The 19,516-nt window shown below is 46.1% G+C and overlaps 1 protein-coding gene across 1 annotated transcript in view; it reads right to left on the bottom strand.

The window, feature by feature from the left end:
• ZFAND3 (zinc finger AN1-type containing 3) overlaps positions 1-19,265 on the bottom strand; it is a 285,201-nt gene extending 265,936 nt beyond the window's left edge. Inside the window, exon 1 of the mRNA XM_077485390.1 lies at positions 18,967-19,265. Within this exon, the coding sequence (XP_077341516.1) occupies positions 18,967-19,037 (71 nt within the window). The 5' untranslated portion in view covers positions 19,038-19,265. The remainder of the gene's footprint in view (positions 1-18,966) is intronic.
• Between the last annotated feature and the right edge of the window lie 251 nt (positions 19,266-19,516).

The raw sequence follows: 19,516 nt of genomic DNA on the forward strand, positions 1-19,516 counted from the left end.
ACACTTAACCCCTTGATCGCCCCCAGTGTTAACCCCTTCCCTGCCAGTGACATTTTTACAGTAATCAGTGCATTTTTATAGCACTGATCGCTGTATAAATGCCAATAGTCCCAAAAATGTGTCAAAGGCGTCCGATGTGTCTGATGTCTCCGTCATAATGTTGCAGTCCCGATAAAAAATAAATAAAATAAAAAATTACTAGTAAAAAAAATAAAAATAATAATAATGCCATAAAACTATCCCCTATTTTGTATAACTGTTGCGCAAAGCAATCAATATATGCTTATTGCTATTTTTATTACCAAGAATATATAGAAGAATACATATTGGCCTTAAATTGAGGAAAAATCTGTTGAAAAAAAAATAAATAAATAAAAAATGGGGATATTTATTATAGCAAAAAGCACGAAATATTGTGTTTTTTTTTCAAAATTGTTGCTTTTTTTTGTTTATTGCGCAAAAAATAAAAACCGTAGAGGTGATCAAATACCACCAAAAGAAAGCTCTATTTGTGGGGAGAAAAAAGAGACGAGGTCAATTTTGTTTGGGTGCAGTGCCGCACGACCACGCAATTGTCACTTAAATCGACGCAGTGCCGAATCACAAAAAAATGGCCCAGTCATTCAGCAGCCAAATTTTCCAGGGATGAAGCGGTTAACTGACAATTGCGCGGTCATGCAACGTTGTACCCCCCAAAAAAGTTACTTTTTTCCCCCACAAATAGAGCTTTCTTTAGGTGCTATTTGATCACCTCTGCGTTTTTTTATTACTTGCGCTATAAAAAAAAAAGAGCGACAATTTAGGATAAAAAAATCAAATAAAAACACAATATTTCTTACTTTCTGCTATAACTCATCCAATAAATTTTTTTTTTTAAATCGATTTTTTTTTTCCTTTTTTCTTTGGGCTGTGTTTGGTTTAATGTGATTATGTTTGAAATAACCTGTTTGTATTGGACTTAACGTTTGCTTAAAAAAAAAGAAAGGATCTAATTTAAAAAAAAAAAAAAATCAAATGTCTTCATTAAAGAGGAGGTCCACCTAAAAAATTATTATTAAAAGCCAGCAGCTACAAATACAACAGCTGCTGACTTTTAATAAATGGATAAAAAAAAAAAAAATCAAATGTCTTCATTAATTTAGGCCAATATGTATTCTGCTACATATTTTTGGTAAAAAAAAAAAAAAAAATCCCAATAATTGTCTATTGATTGGTTTGCGCAAAAGTTATAGAGTCTACATACTATGCGATTTATTTTTGATTTTTTTACTAGTAATGGCGGCGATCAGCGACTTATAATGGGACTGCAACATTGCGGCGGACAAATCAGACACCTAACTGACACTTTTGATACTTTTTTTCGGGGCCCAGTGACACTAAGTGCCCGTTCACACTACCGCGACTTGTCAGGCGACTTAGCCGCCTGACAAGTCGCGCTCCGTTCTGTACTATGGAACCGTTCTAATAGGAGCGACTCAAGTCGCTCCGACTTAGAAAAAGGTTCCTGTAGTATTTTCGGGGCGACTTCAGGCGACTTGCATTGACTTCTATACAGAAGTCATTTTGCAAGTCGCCGCTGAAGTCGTGTGCAGGTCGCGTCTGTGAGTCGCGCTGCAAGTCGCGTCGCCCCTGTGTGAACGGGCACTTATACAGTGATCAGTGCTACAAAATATGCACTGTCACTGTACTAATAATATGTTTGGGAATTTACTAATGACACTGGCAGAGAAGAGGTTAACATCAGGGGTAATCAAGGGGTTAAACGTGTCCCTAGGGGGTGCTTGCTATCTGTGGGAAGACAGACAACGGCAACCAGTTAAAATGGTTAAAAATGTACTCAACCTGTTGTGTGTCTCTGTGTGCCGCACGGAGGACAGAGAAGAGAAACAGCAGCAAAGAATTGCCTGAGGACTTGAGAACATAAATTGGTGGAAAAGCATGGACAACCTCAAAGTCCATCATCCAGAAATCGTCATGTTCCCGTGTCCACTGTGCCCAACATTATCAAGAAGTTTACAGCCCATGGCACTCTAGCTAATCTCCCCAGATGTGGACCAAATAAAAAAAAAAAAAGTATTTGCCAAAACCTACCTGAGGAAGCCAAAATACTTTTGGGAGAACGTGCTATAAACCGACGAAAAACGAAATGACAGTTTTTTGGTAAGGCCCATCATTCTGCAGTTTTCAGAAGAAGAAATGAGGCCTTTAACCACTTGAAGACCAAGCCTTCTTCTGACATTTGTTGCTTACAAGTTATAAATCCGTATTTTTTGCTAGGAAATCACTTAGAACCCCCAAACATTCAAATTATAATTAAATATATATTTTAACAAAGACACTAGAGAATAAAATGGCAGGCGTTGCAATATTTTATGTCACACTGTATTTGCGCATCTGTCTTTCAAACGCAATATTTTTGGGGAACAGAATACACTTTAACCACTTAAAGTGACACTAAAAGGTTCGATTTTTATTTTTTTTAAATAACAAACATATCATACTTACCTCCACTGTGCAGCTTGTTTTGCACAGAGTGGCCCCTGAATGGCGTTTTCTGGTTTTCCCCAGCGGCTCTCCTAACTCCTCCCCGTCTCTGATAACCCCCCCCCCCCCCGTGTGAAGCAAACTCCCGGCGGGGTTACCTTACGGGCGCGCTCATGAGTCCTGCATATGGTGTCCATAGCTGCCGAGTGCAGGACTCGGCCCCATCCCCCCGCATCATTGGATTTGATTGACAGCAGCACGAGCAAATAGCTGCACTGCTATCATTCTATCCAATGAAGAGCCGAGAAGACCAGGCCCAAATCCAGCGCATTCTCGACGTGGGACTTTCGAGGGCTCAGGTAAGTAAACTAGTAAATGCTAGAAAATTACTTAGAACCCCCAAACATTATACATTTTTTTGTTCTAATACCCTAGAGAATAAAATGGCGGTTGTTGCAATATTTTCTATCACACCGTATTTGCGCAGCGGTCTTACAAGCGCACTTTTTTTTTTTTTTTTAAATACACTTTTTTGAATTAAAAAATAAGACAACAGTAAAGTTAGCCCATTTTTTTTACATTGTGAAAGATAATGTTATGCCGAGTAAATTGATACCCAGCATGTCACGCTTCAAAATTGCGCCCCGCTCGTGCAATGGCGACAAAAAGACCTCACATCTCATATTTACACTAAAATGCAATAAAAAAAAAAAAAAAAGAAAAAAAAAAAAAAGAGCGTTTTGACGTCGCTTCCGCCCTGCAATGGTATAGAGATGGATGGGGGCCATCTTCCCATCATTCGTCTCCAGGCCTAGCAGGAAGAAGGATCCGATTGCCTCCGCATGGTTATTCACTCATGGTTAGTGTTTGGCTGAAACCATTTATTATCAATCAACTCCATTTACTCTTTTTAAATCATAATCACAACAGAAACGCCCCAAATTATCCTGATCAAAAGTTTACATACCCTGGTGATTTCGGCCTGATAACATGGCACACAAGTTGACACAAAGGGGTTTGAATGGCTATTAAAGGTAACCATCCTCACCTGCGATCGGTGTGCTTGTAATTAGTGTGTGTGTATAAAAGGTCAATGGGTTTCTGACCTCCTGACAGACCCTTGCATCTTTCATCCAGTGCTGCACTGATGTTTCTGGATTCTGAGTCATGGGGACAGCAAAAGAATTGTCAAAGAATTTGCGGGAAAAGGTAGTTGAACTGTATAAAACAGGAAAGGGATATAAAAAGATATCCAAGGAATTGAGAATGCCAATCAGCAGTGTTCAAACTCGAATCAAGAAGTGGAAAATTAGGGGTTCTGTTGAAACCAAACCACGGTCAGGTAGACCAACTAAAATTTCAGCCACAACTGCCAGGAAAATAGTTTGGGATGCAAAGAAATATCCACAAATAACTTCAGGGGAAATACAGGACTCATGAAAACATGTGGTGTGGCTGTTTCAAAATGCACAATAATGAGGCACTTGAAGAAAGATGGGCTGCATGGTCGAGTCCCCAGAAGAAAGCCATTACTACGCAAATGCCACAAAGTATCCCGCTTACAATACACCAAACAGCACAGAGACAAGCCTCAAACCTTTTGGCACAAAGTCATTTGGAGTGATGAGACCAAAATTTAGTTTTTTTTGGCCACAACCATAAACTCTTCATTTGGAGAGGAGTCAACAAGGCCAATGATGAAAGGTCCACCATCCCTACTGTGAAACACGGAGGTGGATCGCTGATGTTTTGGGGATGTGTGAACTACAAAGGTACAAGACATTTCGTCAAAATTGATGGCAAGCTGAATACAGTATGTTATCAAAAGATATTGGAGGAACATTTGCATTCAGCCAGGAAGCTGCGTATGGGAGGTACTTGGACATTCCAACATGACAATGATCCAAAACACAAGGCCAAGTCCACCTGTCTTTGGCTACAGCAGAATAAAGTGAAGGTTCTGGAGTCGCCATCTCAGTCTCCTGACCTCAATATCATTGAGCCCCTCTGGGGAGATCTTAAACGTTCCGTTCATGCAAGACAACCCAAGAATTTACAGGAACTGGAGGACTTTTTGCCAAGAGGAATGGGCAGCTTTACCATCTGAGAAGATAAACAGCCTCATCCACAAATACCACAAAAGACTTCAAGCGGTCAACTGGGGTATGTAAACTTTTGATCAGGGTCATTTGGGTAGTTTCTGTTGTGATTATGATTTAAAAAGAGTAAACACAGATGATTGATAATAAATGGCTTCAGCCAAACACTAACCATGAGTGAAAGGAAAGTTTTTGTGTTATCATTCATATTCTCTGAAAAATGGCCAAGAAATCATAAATTCTGCTAGGGTACGTGTAAACTTATGAGCACAACTGATAATATATCACATTGGTTTGGTTGGCTTTAAAATCCCAAGAGAGGATTTTTTTTTTTAAATGTAGATATGGAATTTCACATGGATGATGGCAACCCCCATCTACAACCGAAAGACTATCATTTCTATCAGCTCCAAGTCAATATGGCAAGATCGCAGGGCTAAGAACTGTTAGACCACCTTGTGACTGTGTTTGGGCCTGGAGGAAGGCCATCAAGAACCCAGTGTGCCATTATGGATGATGGCAACCCCCATCTACAACCGAAAGACTATCATTTCTATCAGCTCCAAGTCAATATGGCAAGAGATTAGGCTGGGCTAAGAACTGTTAGGCCACCTTGTGACTGTGCTTGGGCCTGGAGGAAGGCCATCAAGAACCCAGTGTGCCATTATGGATGATGGCAACCCCCATCTACAACCGAGAGGCTATCATTTCTATCAGCTCCAAGTCAATATGGCAAGATCGCAGGGCTAAGAACTGTTAGACCACCTTGTGACTGTGCTTGGGCCTGGAGGAAGGCCATCAAGAACCCAGTGTGCCATCACGAGAGGACAGTAAGAGTCGCATGGTATTTCAAACCCAGAAGTATCGGACTTCATAATGAGGGGTGAATTGGTCAGCAGTGGCGCACAACAATAGAATTTCAGTAAAATGAAACATCCATGAAAATCCATGGATGAACAGACATCAAAAAAGAATCTTGACGCATTTTCGCAAAAAACAAAGCACAAAACGTGTCAAGGTTTCTTCTCTGATGTTGGCTCACCTTGGCGTGTCTGTGCATCTTTATAACAAGTGTACAGTCAAGCAAGACAAACAATAAGTTGGTTTCATTTTACTGAAATATTGATGTAGACACCAGGACCAGGAAAGGTCAGAAAGCTGCAAGCCGCAATAGGAAAACCACAATGCAGCAAGGCAGGTATGATATATACATAGTTGGTCCAAGCTGGGCCAATGTAACTATGTATACTCCTCTTGAAGCACCTCCCTTGCTTATTGGATAGCAGAGCAGACACACCCACTGCAAGTCTGCCCATGTGTGGCAATGTAATATAAAAAAAAGCTAACCGTTACTGACTAGATCAGCCTTTCCTAAATAGTGTACCCCCATAGCAACCCTGTCGGGTTTCAAGGAACTGAAAAGAATTCCATGGGGAGTAGGAAAAATAAATCTTGCTTTGCTCACCGATGCCACCCTTAGATACCATTGGTGCAATGCCGATGGCTTTGCCAATCAGTGCTGGCCCCAGAACTATGCAGGCACCATTAAATGGGAGGTCATTCAGCCACATAGAGTCCTTGGGGTTCCTATAGCAACCCAAGGACTCAATGGAACCTTGGTTGAGTATAGATAGCCAAGAGCGTAAAATAACTGAATTTGTTTTGAAGCAATATAGAAGAAAAAAAAATACAATTGGTGCCATACATTTGGCTCTGCCAAGCGATGCTGGTCCCAGAACTACACAGGCACCATTAAATGGGAGGTCGTTCAGCCACATATAGTCCTTGGGTTCCTATAGCAACCTAAGGACTCAATGGAACCTTGGTTGAATATAGATAGCCAAGAGTGTAAAATAACTTAATTCATTTTGAAGCAATATAGAAGAAGACAGCTAAAAAATACCACTGGTGCCATACAGTTGGCTCTGCCAAGCGAGGCTGGCCCCAAAACTATGCAGACACTAGTAAATGGGAGGTCATTTAGCCACATAGAGTCCTTCGATTCTTATAGCAACCTCTTTAGGATCCCAAGGACTTAATGGAACCCTGGTTTAGTATAGATAGACAAGCGTAAAATACCTCAATTCATTTTGACGCAAAATAGAAGACAGCTACAAATACAAATATTATTGGTGTCATGCAGTTGGCTCTGCCAAGCGATGCTGGCCCCAGAACTACGCAGGCACTAGTAAATGGGAGGTCATTCAGTCACAAGATGATTCAACCACACAGAGTCCTTGGATTCTTATAGCAACCTCTTTAGGGACCCAAGGACTTAACGGAACCCTGGTTTAGTATAGATAGACAAGTGTAAAATACCTTACTTCATTTTGACGCAAAATAGAAGACAGTTACAAATACTATTGGTGTCATGCAATTGGCTCTGCCAAGCGATGCTGGCCCCAGAACTACGCAGGCACCATTAAATGGGAGGTCATTCAGCCACATAGAACAACCTATATAGAAACCCAAGGACTCAATGGAACTCTGCCTGAATATAAATAGACAAGGAGTATAAAATAATATAATTCATTTTGAAGCAATACAGAAGACAGCTAAAAATATCATTGGTGTCATGCGGTTGGTTCTGCCAAGCGGACTTGTCACCAGGATTACACAGGCACCAGTAAATAGGAAGTCATTCAGAACCAGCTCAAGAAACCCCTTGCAACCTCTAAAGGAACCGAAGGACTCTATGGAACCCTGGTTAGGTATACATAGACAAGAGTGTAAAATAACTTATTTTTTGAAGCACTATTAAATTATTTTTCTAAATCCCCTTTAGATTCTAATTTGTTATAATTGGGGGCAATCAAGATCAGGGATATTTGCTGTGCAGAGTGTAAAAAAAAACAAAAAAAAACACCAAAACATAATTATCAACGCCTTATAAACATGATAAGCAAAAAACAAAATCCAATAAAGTCTTAGCCCCTGTACACACGGTCGGAGATTTCCACAACCAAATCCATCGGATTTTGCCCGTCGGATTTTGTCCGTCGGATCTTGTCCGAAACTGTTGCATACACACGGTCGGACAAAGTTGGCGAAAAAATCCGATCTTTCAGAACGTGATGACGTAATTTCGTTACGACGGGACTACATTCAGGCTAGTAGCCAATAGCTTTGATGTAGGAATTTGATCTGAGCATGCGTGGCACTTGGTCCGATCAAAATTCTCTACACATGATCGGAGTATGTCCGATCGGCCCAGTTGGTCGGGAAATATTTCCAACATGTTGGAAAATTGGGTCTGACGGATATTCCGACTGAATCAGTCCGATGCATACCACACACAGTCGGATTATCGGAGGACACGGTCCGATAGGACACATTCCGACGGATTCTCCGACCCTGTGTACAAGGGCTTACAGGTCACACAATAGAGGTCAGGTCACATGGACTGGAATAAGGGATGAGGGGCCATGGCCAACACAGTAAGGGGATAGTGGATAGTGAACGTCCAGTGAAATGGGTGGGCAGTTGATGAAAAGTCTTTACAATAAGGGCATTATTGGTGGTGTATGTCCAGGGAAATGGCCAAGTGGTTGATGATAAGTCTTCACAGTAGCAGATTATTAGTGGTGTATGGCCAGGGAAGTGGGTGGGTAGTTGATGAAAAGTCTTCATGCTAAGGGGATTATTGGTGGTGTATGTCCATGAAATTGGGAGGGAAGGGAGTTGGACGGTTGATGACAAGTCTTCATGCTAGGGAAACGGGAGAGCAGTTGATAAGCCTTTACAGTAAGGAGCCTACTGGTGGTGTATGTCCAGAGAAATGGGTGGGCAGTTGATAATCCTTTACACTAAAGAGCCTACTGGTGGTGTACGTCCAGAGAAATGGACGGGCATTTGACGACAAGCCTTCACAGTAAGGGGATTATTATGCCCAGGGAAGTGGGCAGGCGATTGATGACAACTCTTCATGCTAAGGGGATTATTAATGGTGCATGTCTAGGGAAATGGGCGCGCAGTTGATAAGACTTTACAGTAAGGAGCCTACTCTGGTGTATCTCCAGGGAAGTGGGCAGACAGTTGATGACAATTCTTTGTGGAAAGGAGATTATTGGTGGTGTATGTCCAGGGAAATAGGCAGAAAGTTGATTACAATCTGTATGATGTGTCCCACAATCTAAGATCCCTCCAAAAATAGCGGGTGGTCACCAATATGGAGGAGATGTTGGTAAATTGCCTCCATTGGAAAAAAATGTATTGGCTGCTGATTAAATTCCAGTATGTTTTAATTTAAGGCGAACAAGATAGGGGACATCTGCTTTGCAATATGTAAAGCGTAACCAACATCACCAACAATACATTATAGGAAAGCCCAACAGGTCGAATCATTGATGTCCAGTCACATGGGCTGGGTAAGAAGGGGTGAGGAGTGCTGACCTTCACAGTATGGGGATTATAGGTGGTGTAAATCCAGGGAAATGGACAGGCAGTTGATGATCTGTAGGTGTCCCAAAATCTGTGGTCCCCGGTGGTGGCGAGTGGTACAGGAATATGCTGGTTAGTTGCCTCCATTGGTAAATATTGGGCAGCTATTAAGACCTTACCCATTTGTTACAAAGTGGTAGCACAACTGCTCCATCATTGGTGTCAGTGGGAGGAGGAAAGCCCCAGCATTGGTGTCAGTGGAATAGTGCCCCATCAGTGGGAGGAATAGTGCCCCATCATTGGTGTCAGTGGGAGGAATAGTGCCCCATCATTGGTGTCAGTGGGAGGAATAGTGCCCCATCATTGGTGTCAGTGGGAGGAATAGTGCCCCATCATTGGTGTCAGTGGGAGGAATAGTGCCACATCATTGGTGTCAGTGAGAGGAATAGTGCCCCATCATTGGCGTCAGTGGGAGGAATAGAGCCCCATCATTGGTGTCAGTGGGAGGAATTGTGCCCCATCATTGGCGTCAGTGGGAGGAATTGTGCCCCATCATTGGCGTCAGTGGGAGGAATAGAGCCCCATCATTGGCATCAGTGGGAGGAATAGAGCCCCATCATTGGTGTCAGTGGGAGGAATAGAGCCCCATCATTGGTGTCAGTGGGAAGAAATGTTTCAATGTTGATGCTGATAAATCTATACTACGCAGGCTGGTGTGAAAACCCCACAATGGACCTACAATGGATGGACAAGGCTGCCAATGCTTCTGGTACATTACATTCAGCATTAGGTGGCTTATAGATATGGTGGACCACACAGTGACCACATCTGCCTCATCTGTATTTTATTCTGTTGAACGGGGGCTGCAAACTTTGGTATCAGATGCCAAGTCAAAAACAGTCTGAGCTGTGACTGTGGTCTGGGACTGCATGTGTACAGATCTATAAATATATATTACATGAATCCTGACCCATGGGCAACTCACATCCTTCTCAACGAGCTAGCTAATGAAATTAAATTGAATCCATCATTTGGACATTTTGCACAAACTAGACCTCCCAAAGCAGATGGCACAATAATGCCCCACTGCATAACATTGCCTTGTTAAATATTTGTTTACGTGTACCATGCAAACCTGGGCCCCAAGTGGGTGCAACACAGTCCTGGCACACCTTACATCCCACAGTGCAATGAGTATACTTCTTCCTGCTTGGGGGCCCTCATGTGCACGAGGAGGACTTCTATAATCTTGGAGTAAGTCAGTGTTTATAACTCTTACTCCAGATTCAGGGGCCGAGGGCAGTATACAGACCAGCTCTGCTGAGTCCACATGTTATCGCCTTTTGATAAAGGAGGTGTAGAGCCATACATCTCCTGTGGGTCACAGGAATGCACATGGTTCTGCACTCCTGTGACCCAGATTCAGCTGACAGCAGACCAAAGCCCCCTGCCGGCTGATGGCACAGAGCCGGTGTCTTATCATATAAGGTCCTCCATCCGATAGTGTCCTCTGCGTAGTGCGCATGCGCAGTACACAGCAACACAGATTCCGAAAATTGCAGAGGATGAACGGCGCCTGCGCCGTGAGTCCAGGTTCTATCCCCACTATCCAAGTGGACATAGAGTAGGAGTATAAAAGAGCCGAGTGCAGCGAGGCCGAGCCCGAAGCGTGGCGAGCCAAGCTCACCCACGAGGGGCCCTCTAATATTCACAACCCTATGTCCGCTTGGATGGTGGGGCTACCACCTCCACTCACGGCGCAGGCGCCGTTCAGCTTCGGAGATTTTCCAAAGCTTCGTCTGCTCCGTACTGTGCATGCGCAGTACGGCGCGGACATTATATCATGGCCGGACACTATATGGCAGAACACCGGTCTAGGCTCTGCAGGGATCCTGACAATAATGTCGGGATCCACCCACTTGCCTGACCAGCAGCTGGCTCTGCCTCTCAGCTGGTCCCTGTGAGCCTGAGCCAGCCGCTTCCGCCCCCAGCACAACCCAGAGCTCCAGTGAGCGCTCTTTGCTCAGAGTGGACCCAAGATCTGAGTTTAGAGTTGGTCTTAAACTGGAATTCCACTTAAAACCTAAATCTATTGCTACAACTACTCCCACCACTCTAAAGCCTAACCTATCAAACCCTATAAATAAAAATAAAAGATTGATATACTTACCTATTCTGAAGTCGCTCTGGTCCCAGGCTCAGCTGTCTGTAGAGCAGAGACAGCCGACAACGGATGTCCCATAGTAAGTCTATGGATGACATCGTCTCCTCTTCATTTCCCAGCCGTTGTTGGCTTCCTCTCTCCACACAGAAGCCACCACTGGAGACCAGACCAGAGCGGCTCCAGAACAGGCAAGTATAACGATCTTTTCTTTACAGGGTTAGATATATTAGGCTTAGAATGTATAGCGTTCGAGTAGGTTTGGGCTGAACCCCCACTTTAATTAGCTATAGTTTTGCCATCTACTGTATGTACTGGAGGTAATTATATTTGAATGTGATTATTTCTGAATTTTGGCGCCATCAAGAACTACCTGAATCTGCCACGTGTCGGTAAAGCTACCGAAACTGGCGATAGAAATTTTTTGGTGCAGGCCATTTTACCAGAAAAGCGTCACTAGGGCTTTATTGGATTCCCCCAATAGTCTCCAAGTACAGGTTTCTTTAAAGGGCCCTGATATCTGACGCGCACTCTCAAAATCCAAAGAGCTCTCACTTATGATCTAGAGCAGCGTTTCTCAACTCCAGCCCTCAAGGCGCCCCCAACAGGTCATGTTTTCAGGATTTCCATTATTTTGCACAGGTGGTTTGATCAGTTTCACTGCCTTAGTAATTACCACAGCCATTTCATCTAAAGGGAAATCCTGAAAACATGACCTGTTGTGGGGTGCCTTGAGGACTGGAGTTGAGAAACACTGATCTAGAGTACGAGATTGGAATTATGTGGATGGAAGCTCCCCATGTTTGGGTTGATACTCTAGCCCAGGGGGGGGGGGGTCTCCAAACTATGGCCCCTCAAGTTGTTCAGGAACTACATCACGCCCAGTCATGTCTGTGAATGTCAGATTTTTTTACAATGCCTCATGGGACGTGTAGTTCCGCAACAGCTGGGGGACCGTAGTTTGGAGACCCCTGCTCTAGCTGATTTCCAGTCTATGTTAGAGGAATTTACCATTTATTAGGACTGTTTGTTTTCCCCAGATAAACGCTTTTGTTCTCCCTTCTTTTCTCTAGATAGATTTTTTTTATTATGAATTGACTCAATTGTACTTTTTATAAAATGATTGTATTGTGAGTTCATACTGTACCATGAAAGTCCTCCTTGCCTCTATCCAAACCTCTTGACTATTTAGCTCTAATTTATACAGGATTTTCAGATGACCACCATTGGTGAGGAAATTAGTGACACCATGGTTGGTAACAATAAAAAATAAAATAAAAATAGAAAGCCTTGCCCAGCACCAGAATGGAAAACCTTTGGCCCATAGTAGCTGTCATTTTGTGGTGGTGGCTCTTCATGGTCCTGGAGTGTGCTGGTGTAAAAGCCGACCAGATGGAAAGTCTGTGAAGGTTCTCATTTTTCCAGGTCATGGTATAGCAGTTAGTAGTTGGTCCCATCCATCTGAACTTGTTCTGTAATGTTGAAGACCTTCTATAGCTTCTCCAAGACACTCTTTTACTTCGGATGAGGGGCAAGAACATACCCCCAGCATTTGTATCCACACAGGTAGTACAGGCACAATAATCAAATCACCATGGTATGTGAAGATGTAGATCGGGGTGTCAAACTCAATTTCATTGCGGGCCGCAATATGGTTGCCCTCAAAGGGCTGGTTGTATCTGGAGTGCGTTACATACATAGTGCAGAACTCAGGAGTGCTCTATGTACAGAGAGCAGAGTTCAGGAGTGCGCTACGTACAGAGCGCAGAGTCCAGGAGTGCGCTATGTACAGAGCACAGAGTGCTACATACAGAGTGCAGAGTTCAGGAGTGCGCTACGTACAGAGCGCAGAGTCCAGGAGTGCGCTACATACAGAGCACAGAGTGCTACATACAGAGTGCAGAGTTCAGGAGTGTGCTACAAACAGAGCGCAGAGTCCAGGAGTGCACTACATACAGAGCGGAGAGTCCAGGAGTGCGCTACATACAGAGCGGAGAGTCCAGGAGTGCGCTACATACAGAGCGGAGAGTCCAGGAGTGCGCTACATACAGAGCGGAGAGTCCAGGAGTGCGCTACATACAGAGCGGAGAGTCCAGGAGTGCGCTACATACAGAGCGGAGAGTCCAGGAGTGCGCTACATACAGAGCAGAGAGTCCAGGAGTGCGCTACATACAGAGCGGAGAGTCCAGGAGTGCGCTACGTACAGAGCGGAGAGTCCAGGAGTGCGCTATGTACAGAGCAGAGAGTCCAGGAGTGCGCTATGTACAGAGAGCAGACTTCAGGAGTGTGCTACAGAGCGCAGAGTTCATGAGTGCGCTACATACAGAGTTCAAGAGTGCTCTACGTACAGAGTGCAGAGTTCAGGAGTGCGCTATTTACAGAGTGAAGTGATCAGGAGTGCATTATATGTACAGAGTACAGTTCCAGGTGTGCCTTACAAACAGAGTGCGGAGTTCAGAAGTCTGTTATGTAGAGAGTGCAGGGTTTAGGGGTGTCCTACATATAGAGTGCAGGATTCAGGAGTGTGTTACGTACAGAGTGCAGAGTCCCGGGGTTGGCTACACAGTGTGCAATCCCACCCGTCCCTTGTAAAAATAGTAGGCTTCTGTTTTTACAAGTGACAGCGGTGAGGGAGAGCCGGAGGTGGCGGAATGGAGTTCTGCCATGTTCCGGCTACATAACTGGGTGTGAGGGCCACATGACAAGGCCTAGTGGGCTTTGTGTTTGGCATATGTGATTTAGATTGTCCAACAGGAGGTGGGAAAGTGGAAGCTTCTTGTTCCAGTTGTATAACCCATTGTTGGTGTCCAGAAGTCTGCCTCGGTATTAATCCTTTGAGTCACATGGTTGAAGGTGTTCTCTAGGTAGAGATGTTAAACCCAACATTATAGGTGGAAGACGGTGGATGGTGTTGTCGGTTGCCATCACTGTTCAGGGATGGTTGTTCCTATTGGAAAAGTCATGGAGCCATCTTGTTCCCATTACATAACCCATCCTCGGTGTCCGGAAATCTGCCTGCACTATACAATGAAGACTGATGGTGTCGTCAAATGTTGCCATCACTGTTCAGGGAAGGTTGCTTCAGTTTGATGTAGATATTTTGAATGACTACTAATACCGAACCAGATATCAATACCTCCCTTCTGCATTCAAAGATATCCCACAGGTATCTTGCTGCATCCAAACTCTACCATAACCGGCGGTGAAGCTGGAAAAGTTAATCAGACCAAATCTAGATATTATTAATCAAATACTCCCCTGGACACCTTTTGAGGTTCATCAGAGATCCCGCATGGTGCACCTCATCCAGCCAAGAGTGCTATGACCTGTTCTCCAATACCGATCTCCATTTGCCATAATTGTATTGTATCCACCAAGGAGCGCCAATTTACATGTTCAAGTTAGCCATCTTGCGTTCTGTACTTTATACACATTCTGTGATTGGCGCCATCAGAAGTCCTAGAAACTGTATGGCCTTACTGATACTCTAACTCCCCTCCAATGACCATACTTTAAACCAATCCAAAGGAACCTGCTGACTCGTAAAGCACATGAAGAAATGGCGCCACTGCCTTAGTTACGATGGGCGGGGGTCAGCCAACATCCGCTGGGTCAGGCTTTCTATTTTTCTGGCAACAAAGTGCAAAGGGACTGTTGGGGAGGGACTATATATTGAACCGTAACATTCTAGTACAAACAGCATCTGTAAGAGCCAATATGGAGAATGGTTTTATAGTTCCATTGATGGACTGGTCTCCTGGTGGGGCTGGGTGATCTACAAACTGCACCCCGATACAACAGTGATCTCCAAATGGTGGCCCTTCACTTTTATCCATCCCCTGGGTCAGGGTTTTCGTCCACTGATACCAACAATGGGACATCATTTTCCCCCACTGACACCAACAAAGGGACAAAATACCCTCCAATGACACCAAACAATGGAGCGCTATTCTCCCAAATGACACCAACGATGAGGTACAATTACTCCCAACGATAGAAATCTCTGCAGGTTGGTCTCCTACTGATTGGAAGAGCCGCCCCAAAAATGCTTTGCCTAATAGGGGCTTAATTGTAGAGATTAGGCCCCTATTGGGGCGAAACATGTTAGAAGAGCCTCTCCCATGGGTAGGAGAGCAAGATGAAGACACTTTCTCCTAAGAGGAGCTCAATGCCGAGGCAGTGTGCGGACGGGCGCCATTTTTGTTGTAGGGAAAGGTTAGTGTCAGGTTTTCATTGCCAAGTGAATCTAAAATTAAAGTGCCACACGGCAATATTCATGTCTGGACAGGTTTATTCCAAAGATGGATTGTTTACCGAAGAAGGATGTAGCTTCACCTCCCCCCCCCTCCCCCTCCCCCTTCATCAGGGCTTGAAAAAGCAACACAATGAAACAACGTATCCATTTCTTTTAATTGCTTCCTTTTGGTCAGTTAAGGCTCCATTCCCACTAGCGCGACTCCAAAGTTGCACGATTTCCCAGCGCGACCTTGGGATCGCGACTTTTGCATGCGACTTCGATCTTGCATATTAATCGGGTTGAAAAAAAAAAGACACAAGTCCAACCAATAAATGATCTTTAGGCTTTATAGATTAAAGGGGCGTTCCGGCCGCGATGTCAGCAGCTACAAACACTGTAGCTGCTGACTTTTAATAAGGACACTTACCTGTCCAGCGAGTTCGCGATGTTGCCCCCCACCCCCCCCCCCCAGGCCAATCCATCCATCGGATCGGCTGCCGGCGCCTCCATCTTCACTAAGGGAAACAGGCAGTGGAGCCTTGCGGCTTCACTGCCTGTTTCCTACTGCACATGCGCGGGTCACGTGGCACTTTGTGAATGGCCACGTTGTTTTCTGGGAGACACACACACACGTCCCAGAAGGCAACGGGGCTCACCGAAGAGGAGGCGGCGCCACGGAAGGGGCAGATTAGGAAGACTGCCTAGCAACAGCGGTTTCAGGTAAGTTAAAAAAAAAATTCAAAATTTTTTATTTTTTAAGATTATTAATGCAATTTTATTTTTTTTTTAATGGTAGGGTGGCCCTCTGCTTAAGGCTGGGTTCACATTGCAGCGATGCGGGAACGCCGCGAATCCGCGGCGGGTTCCCGCATCGCATACCTCCCGGCGGCAGTTCACACTGCCCTATGCGAACTGCTGGGAGTGTCAGTGAAACGTTAATGACACCCCCAGATCCGTCCGCATATCGCAGTGCGATCTGCAAACTCGGACAGGAATCGGATCGCATGGTGTGAACACCCATGCGATCCGATTCTGCTGCGGACCAAAAAAAAGGGTCCTGTGCGAGTTTGGGCCGTGTGCGATGCGAATTCAGCCATACTATCTGTATGGCTGAACTTACATCGCACAGAGATTGGATGTGATTTGCACTGCAGTGCGGTGCGAATCACATCCGTTCTCATAAACCGCTGCAGTGTGAACCCAGCCTTAAAGTCGCACCACAGTAGCGCGCACAGCTTTTCAAAGTTGCTGCGACTTCTAAGTTGTAACGATTGGAATGGAAGCCATTGGAAAAAAAAAAGGAACGGGCTGCGGCTTGTCACTGCGACTTTGATGTCCACGTCGCACAAGTGATGCGAATGGAGCCTTAACCACTTGCCGACCGGTCACGTTGCTGGTAAGTCACCGGTCTTCAAGATGCTGTGGGCATCTGCACTCATCACCCCGCTACCGTTTTTTTTTTTTTTTTTTTAAAGCCGGTGGTCGGCTCTCTTGGAATAGCAATCAGAGCGGCTAACTATCCACTGGATTGCTTTTACAAGCAGCAGGGAGGGATCTTGTCATGTGACCAAAGTCACACAAGCGTGAATGGAGCATTAACTAAAAGGCAAGACTTTTTGCACCCTCTCCATTGGTCCTGGTGACCTGTTATCGCCGAAAGCCCCACATTTTAAAAAGGGAAAAAACTTTCCAGTGAGGACAACCAGGGATTTCCTTTCACTTCCTGTTTTGGCTATGGGGCAGGAAGTGAAAGGATATCCCTAAAAAAATAAAAAAATAAATAAATCAAAACCCCACCCAAAAGAAAAAACATTTAAAAAAAGAAAAAAAAAAAAAAGAAAAAAAAGAAGTCCTCTCCACTATATCCAAAAGTAAAAAAAAAAAAAACTTTTGCCTTTAGTTACACCTGAAGTATTCTTATTATTCCTCTAATGTTGTAGATTTGAGCTGCAGAGAAAAAACAATAACGATTCTTTTATCGCTGAGTTTGGATACATTGTTTCACGTTCATTTTTTTTTTTTTTTTAGCCCTGATGAAGGGAGTTGCATCCTCTGAAACGCGTCGGCTTTGTAAACAATTTGTCTCCGACTTGCGTTTGACTTGACTAGTCCAGTGTGGTGCTTCAATGTTTGATTCATTCATCCGTACCACAACCCGGGAGGATTATGGGGATCCTTTGGTGCTCAGCGGAATATTGGGGTTCTCTATATCTCCACCACTATTATACTTCCGATGAACAAATCCGGGATCCACCACCAATAATCCGATTTTATGGCCATCTCCACTGGGGGGGGGGGGGGGGGGTCCCCCTGTACCTGTATCAGTGACCTCTGACTCCAGGACAGGAAATTAGGGGAAATCTCCCTGGCGGGACACGGACAAACCTGATGGAGGTTCTAACCCCGGCTACTGGACTGGAGTTGTCCAGAACTTGGACCCCCCCCCCCCAGTCCCCAGGATTGGTCCAGCACTGCTCTACCTCCCATGTCATCAGTAAGGGCCGCTGCGGGTGGATCAGGTGTGTGGGGGATGTGTTGGTGATAACAGACGTTGGTGAATATGATCCGAAACGTGTTGGTTATGGGGGGGGGCAATCAGGAACTTAATACCTATGGAGGGGTGACACACAACCATCACTGGGAGAACTGGGGAGAACCAGTACAGATCATCCCCGGGGGAGGGGGAAGGAGCCCTATGGGGCAGGATATAGCAGAATGGACTCCCCACACCCATCACAGCTGAGACTATGCTGGGGCAGAATGAGGGTGTCAGTGGGGGAGGAGGGGTCAGATGACAGGAGGGATTCAATGGGGGGTCAGGTGACAGGAGGGATTAAATGGGGGGGGGTCAGGTGATGGAAGGGTGTCAGTGGGGGGGGGGGTCAGGTGATTGGAAGATGCCAATTGCCCAGAGGGTGTCAAGTGACAGTTGAGGGTGTCAGAGGTCTGAAGGATGTCAGAGGTCCAGAGGTTGGCAGTAGGGTGCCACGTGAGGGTGTCATGAGCCCAGGTGGTGTTACTTGAGGGGTGTCAGGTGACAGTTAAAGGTATTGGGGACCTCAAGGGTGCCAGAACTGTCAAGGACCATGAGGGTGTCGTGGGGGGGGGGGGGGTGACAGTAGAGGTGTCAGAGGCCTGGAGGGTGTCATTGGAGGGTGTTGTGGACCCAGAAGTTGTTATTTAAGGGGTGTCAGAAGTCCAGGGGGTGTCAGGGGCCCGGAAGGTGACTGTTGAGGGTGTCAGGGGCCCGGAAGGTGTCACTGGGGGGTGTCAGGGGCCCAGTGGGTGACAGTTGAGGGTGTCAGGGGCCAGTGGGTGACAGTTGAGGGTGTCAGGGCCCCGGAAGGTGTCACTGGGGGTGTCAGGGGCCCAGTGGGTGACAGTTGAGGGCGTCAGGGGCCCAGTGGGTGACAGTTGAGGGTGTCAGGGGCCCAGCAGGTGTCACTGGGGGGTGTCAGGGGCCCAGTGGGTGACAGTTGAGGGTGTCAGGGGCCCAGTGGGTGACAGTTGAGGGTGTCAGGGGCCCAGTGGGTGACAGTTGAGGGTGTCAGGGGCCGGAAGGTGTCACTGGGGGGTGTCAGGGGCCCTAGGCCCGGCTTTCTTACCCCCAGAATCCGCAGGGGCACCGCGGGGGGAGGCTGGGCGGCTTGCTGCGCTCGCTCCCGGTGTCTCCCATGGCTGAGGCGGCGGTTCGGTCCCGGCCGAGGATCGGAGCCGTGATTCCAGGCCGGCCAGCTGGAGGCGGAACGTTCCAAGTGCGGCCCGGGGGGGAGCCGCCGCCCCGATAGGGCTGTGTGAGTGTCCGGTCCAGGGATGGAGGGGATCCAGCAGTCTCTCGGCACCTCACGGTAGTGAGAATCTCTCCGCACACCGCCACCTCCCCGCCCGACCTTCACCGGACACAGCGCCTGGAGCCGAACTAGGCCGCGCACCCCTATTCCGGGAATGGTCGGGTCCAGCGGAGAGCTCAGACCTGAAATCAGCTGGAAAAGGAAGAAACCATCGCTGCTCCCGGAGGGGGGCAGGGTTATAAGAGGCCCGGACAGCGGGGACCGAACTACTCCGGGGGCTTCCAGGGGGGATAGTGGGTGATAATAATAGAGGCGGGGTGTGGGGGGGCGGAGATCAGCAGGGGAGCCCGATCATCAATTCCTC

This window comes from Lithobates pipiens, unplaced genomic scaffold, assembly GCF_037356315.1.
Source record: "Lithobates pipiens isolate NorthernLeopardFrog02 unplaced genomic scaffold, aLitPip1_a1.2 Scaffold_18, whole genome shotgun sequence".
In the NCBI taxonomy this organism is placed as follows: Eukaryota; Metazoa; Chordata; class Amphibia; order Anura; family Ranidae; genus Lithobates; species Lithobates pipiens.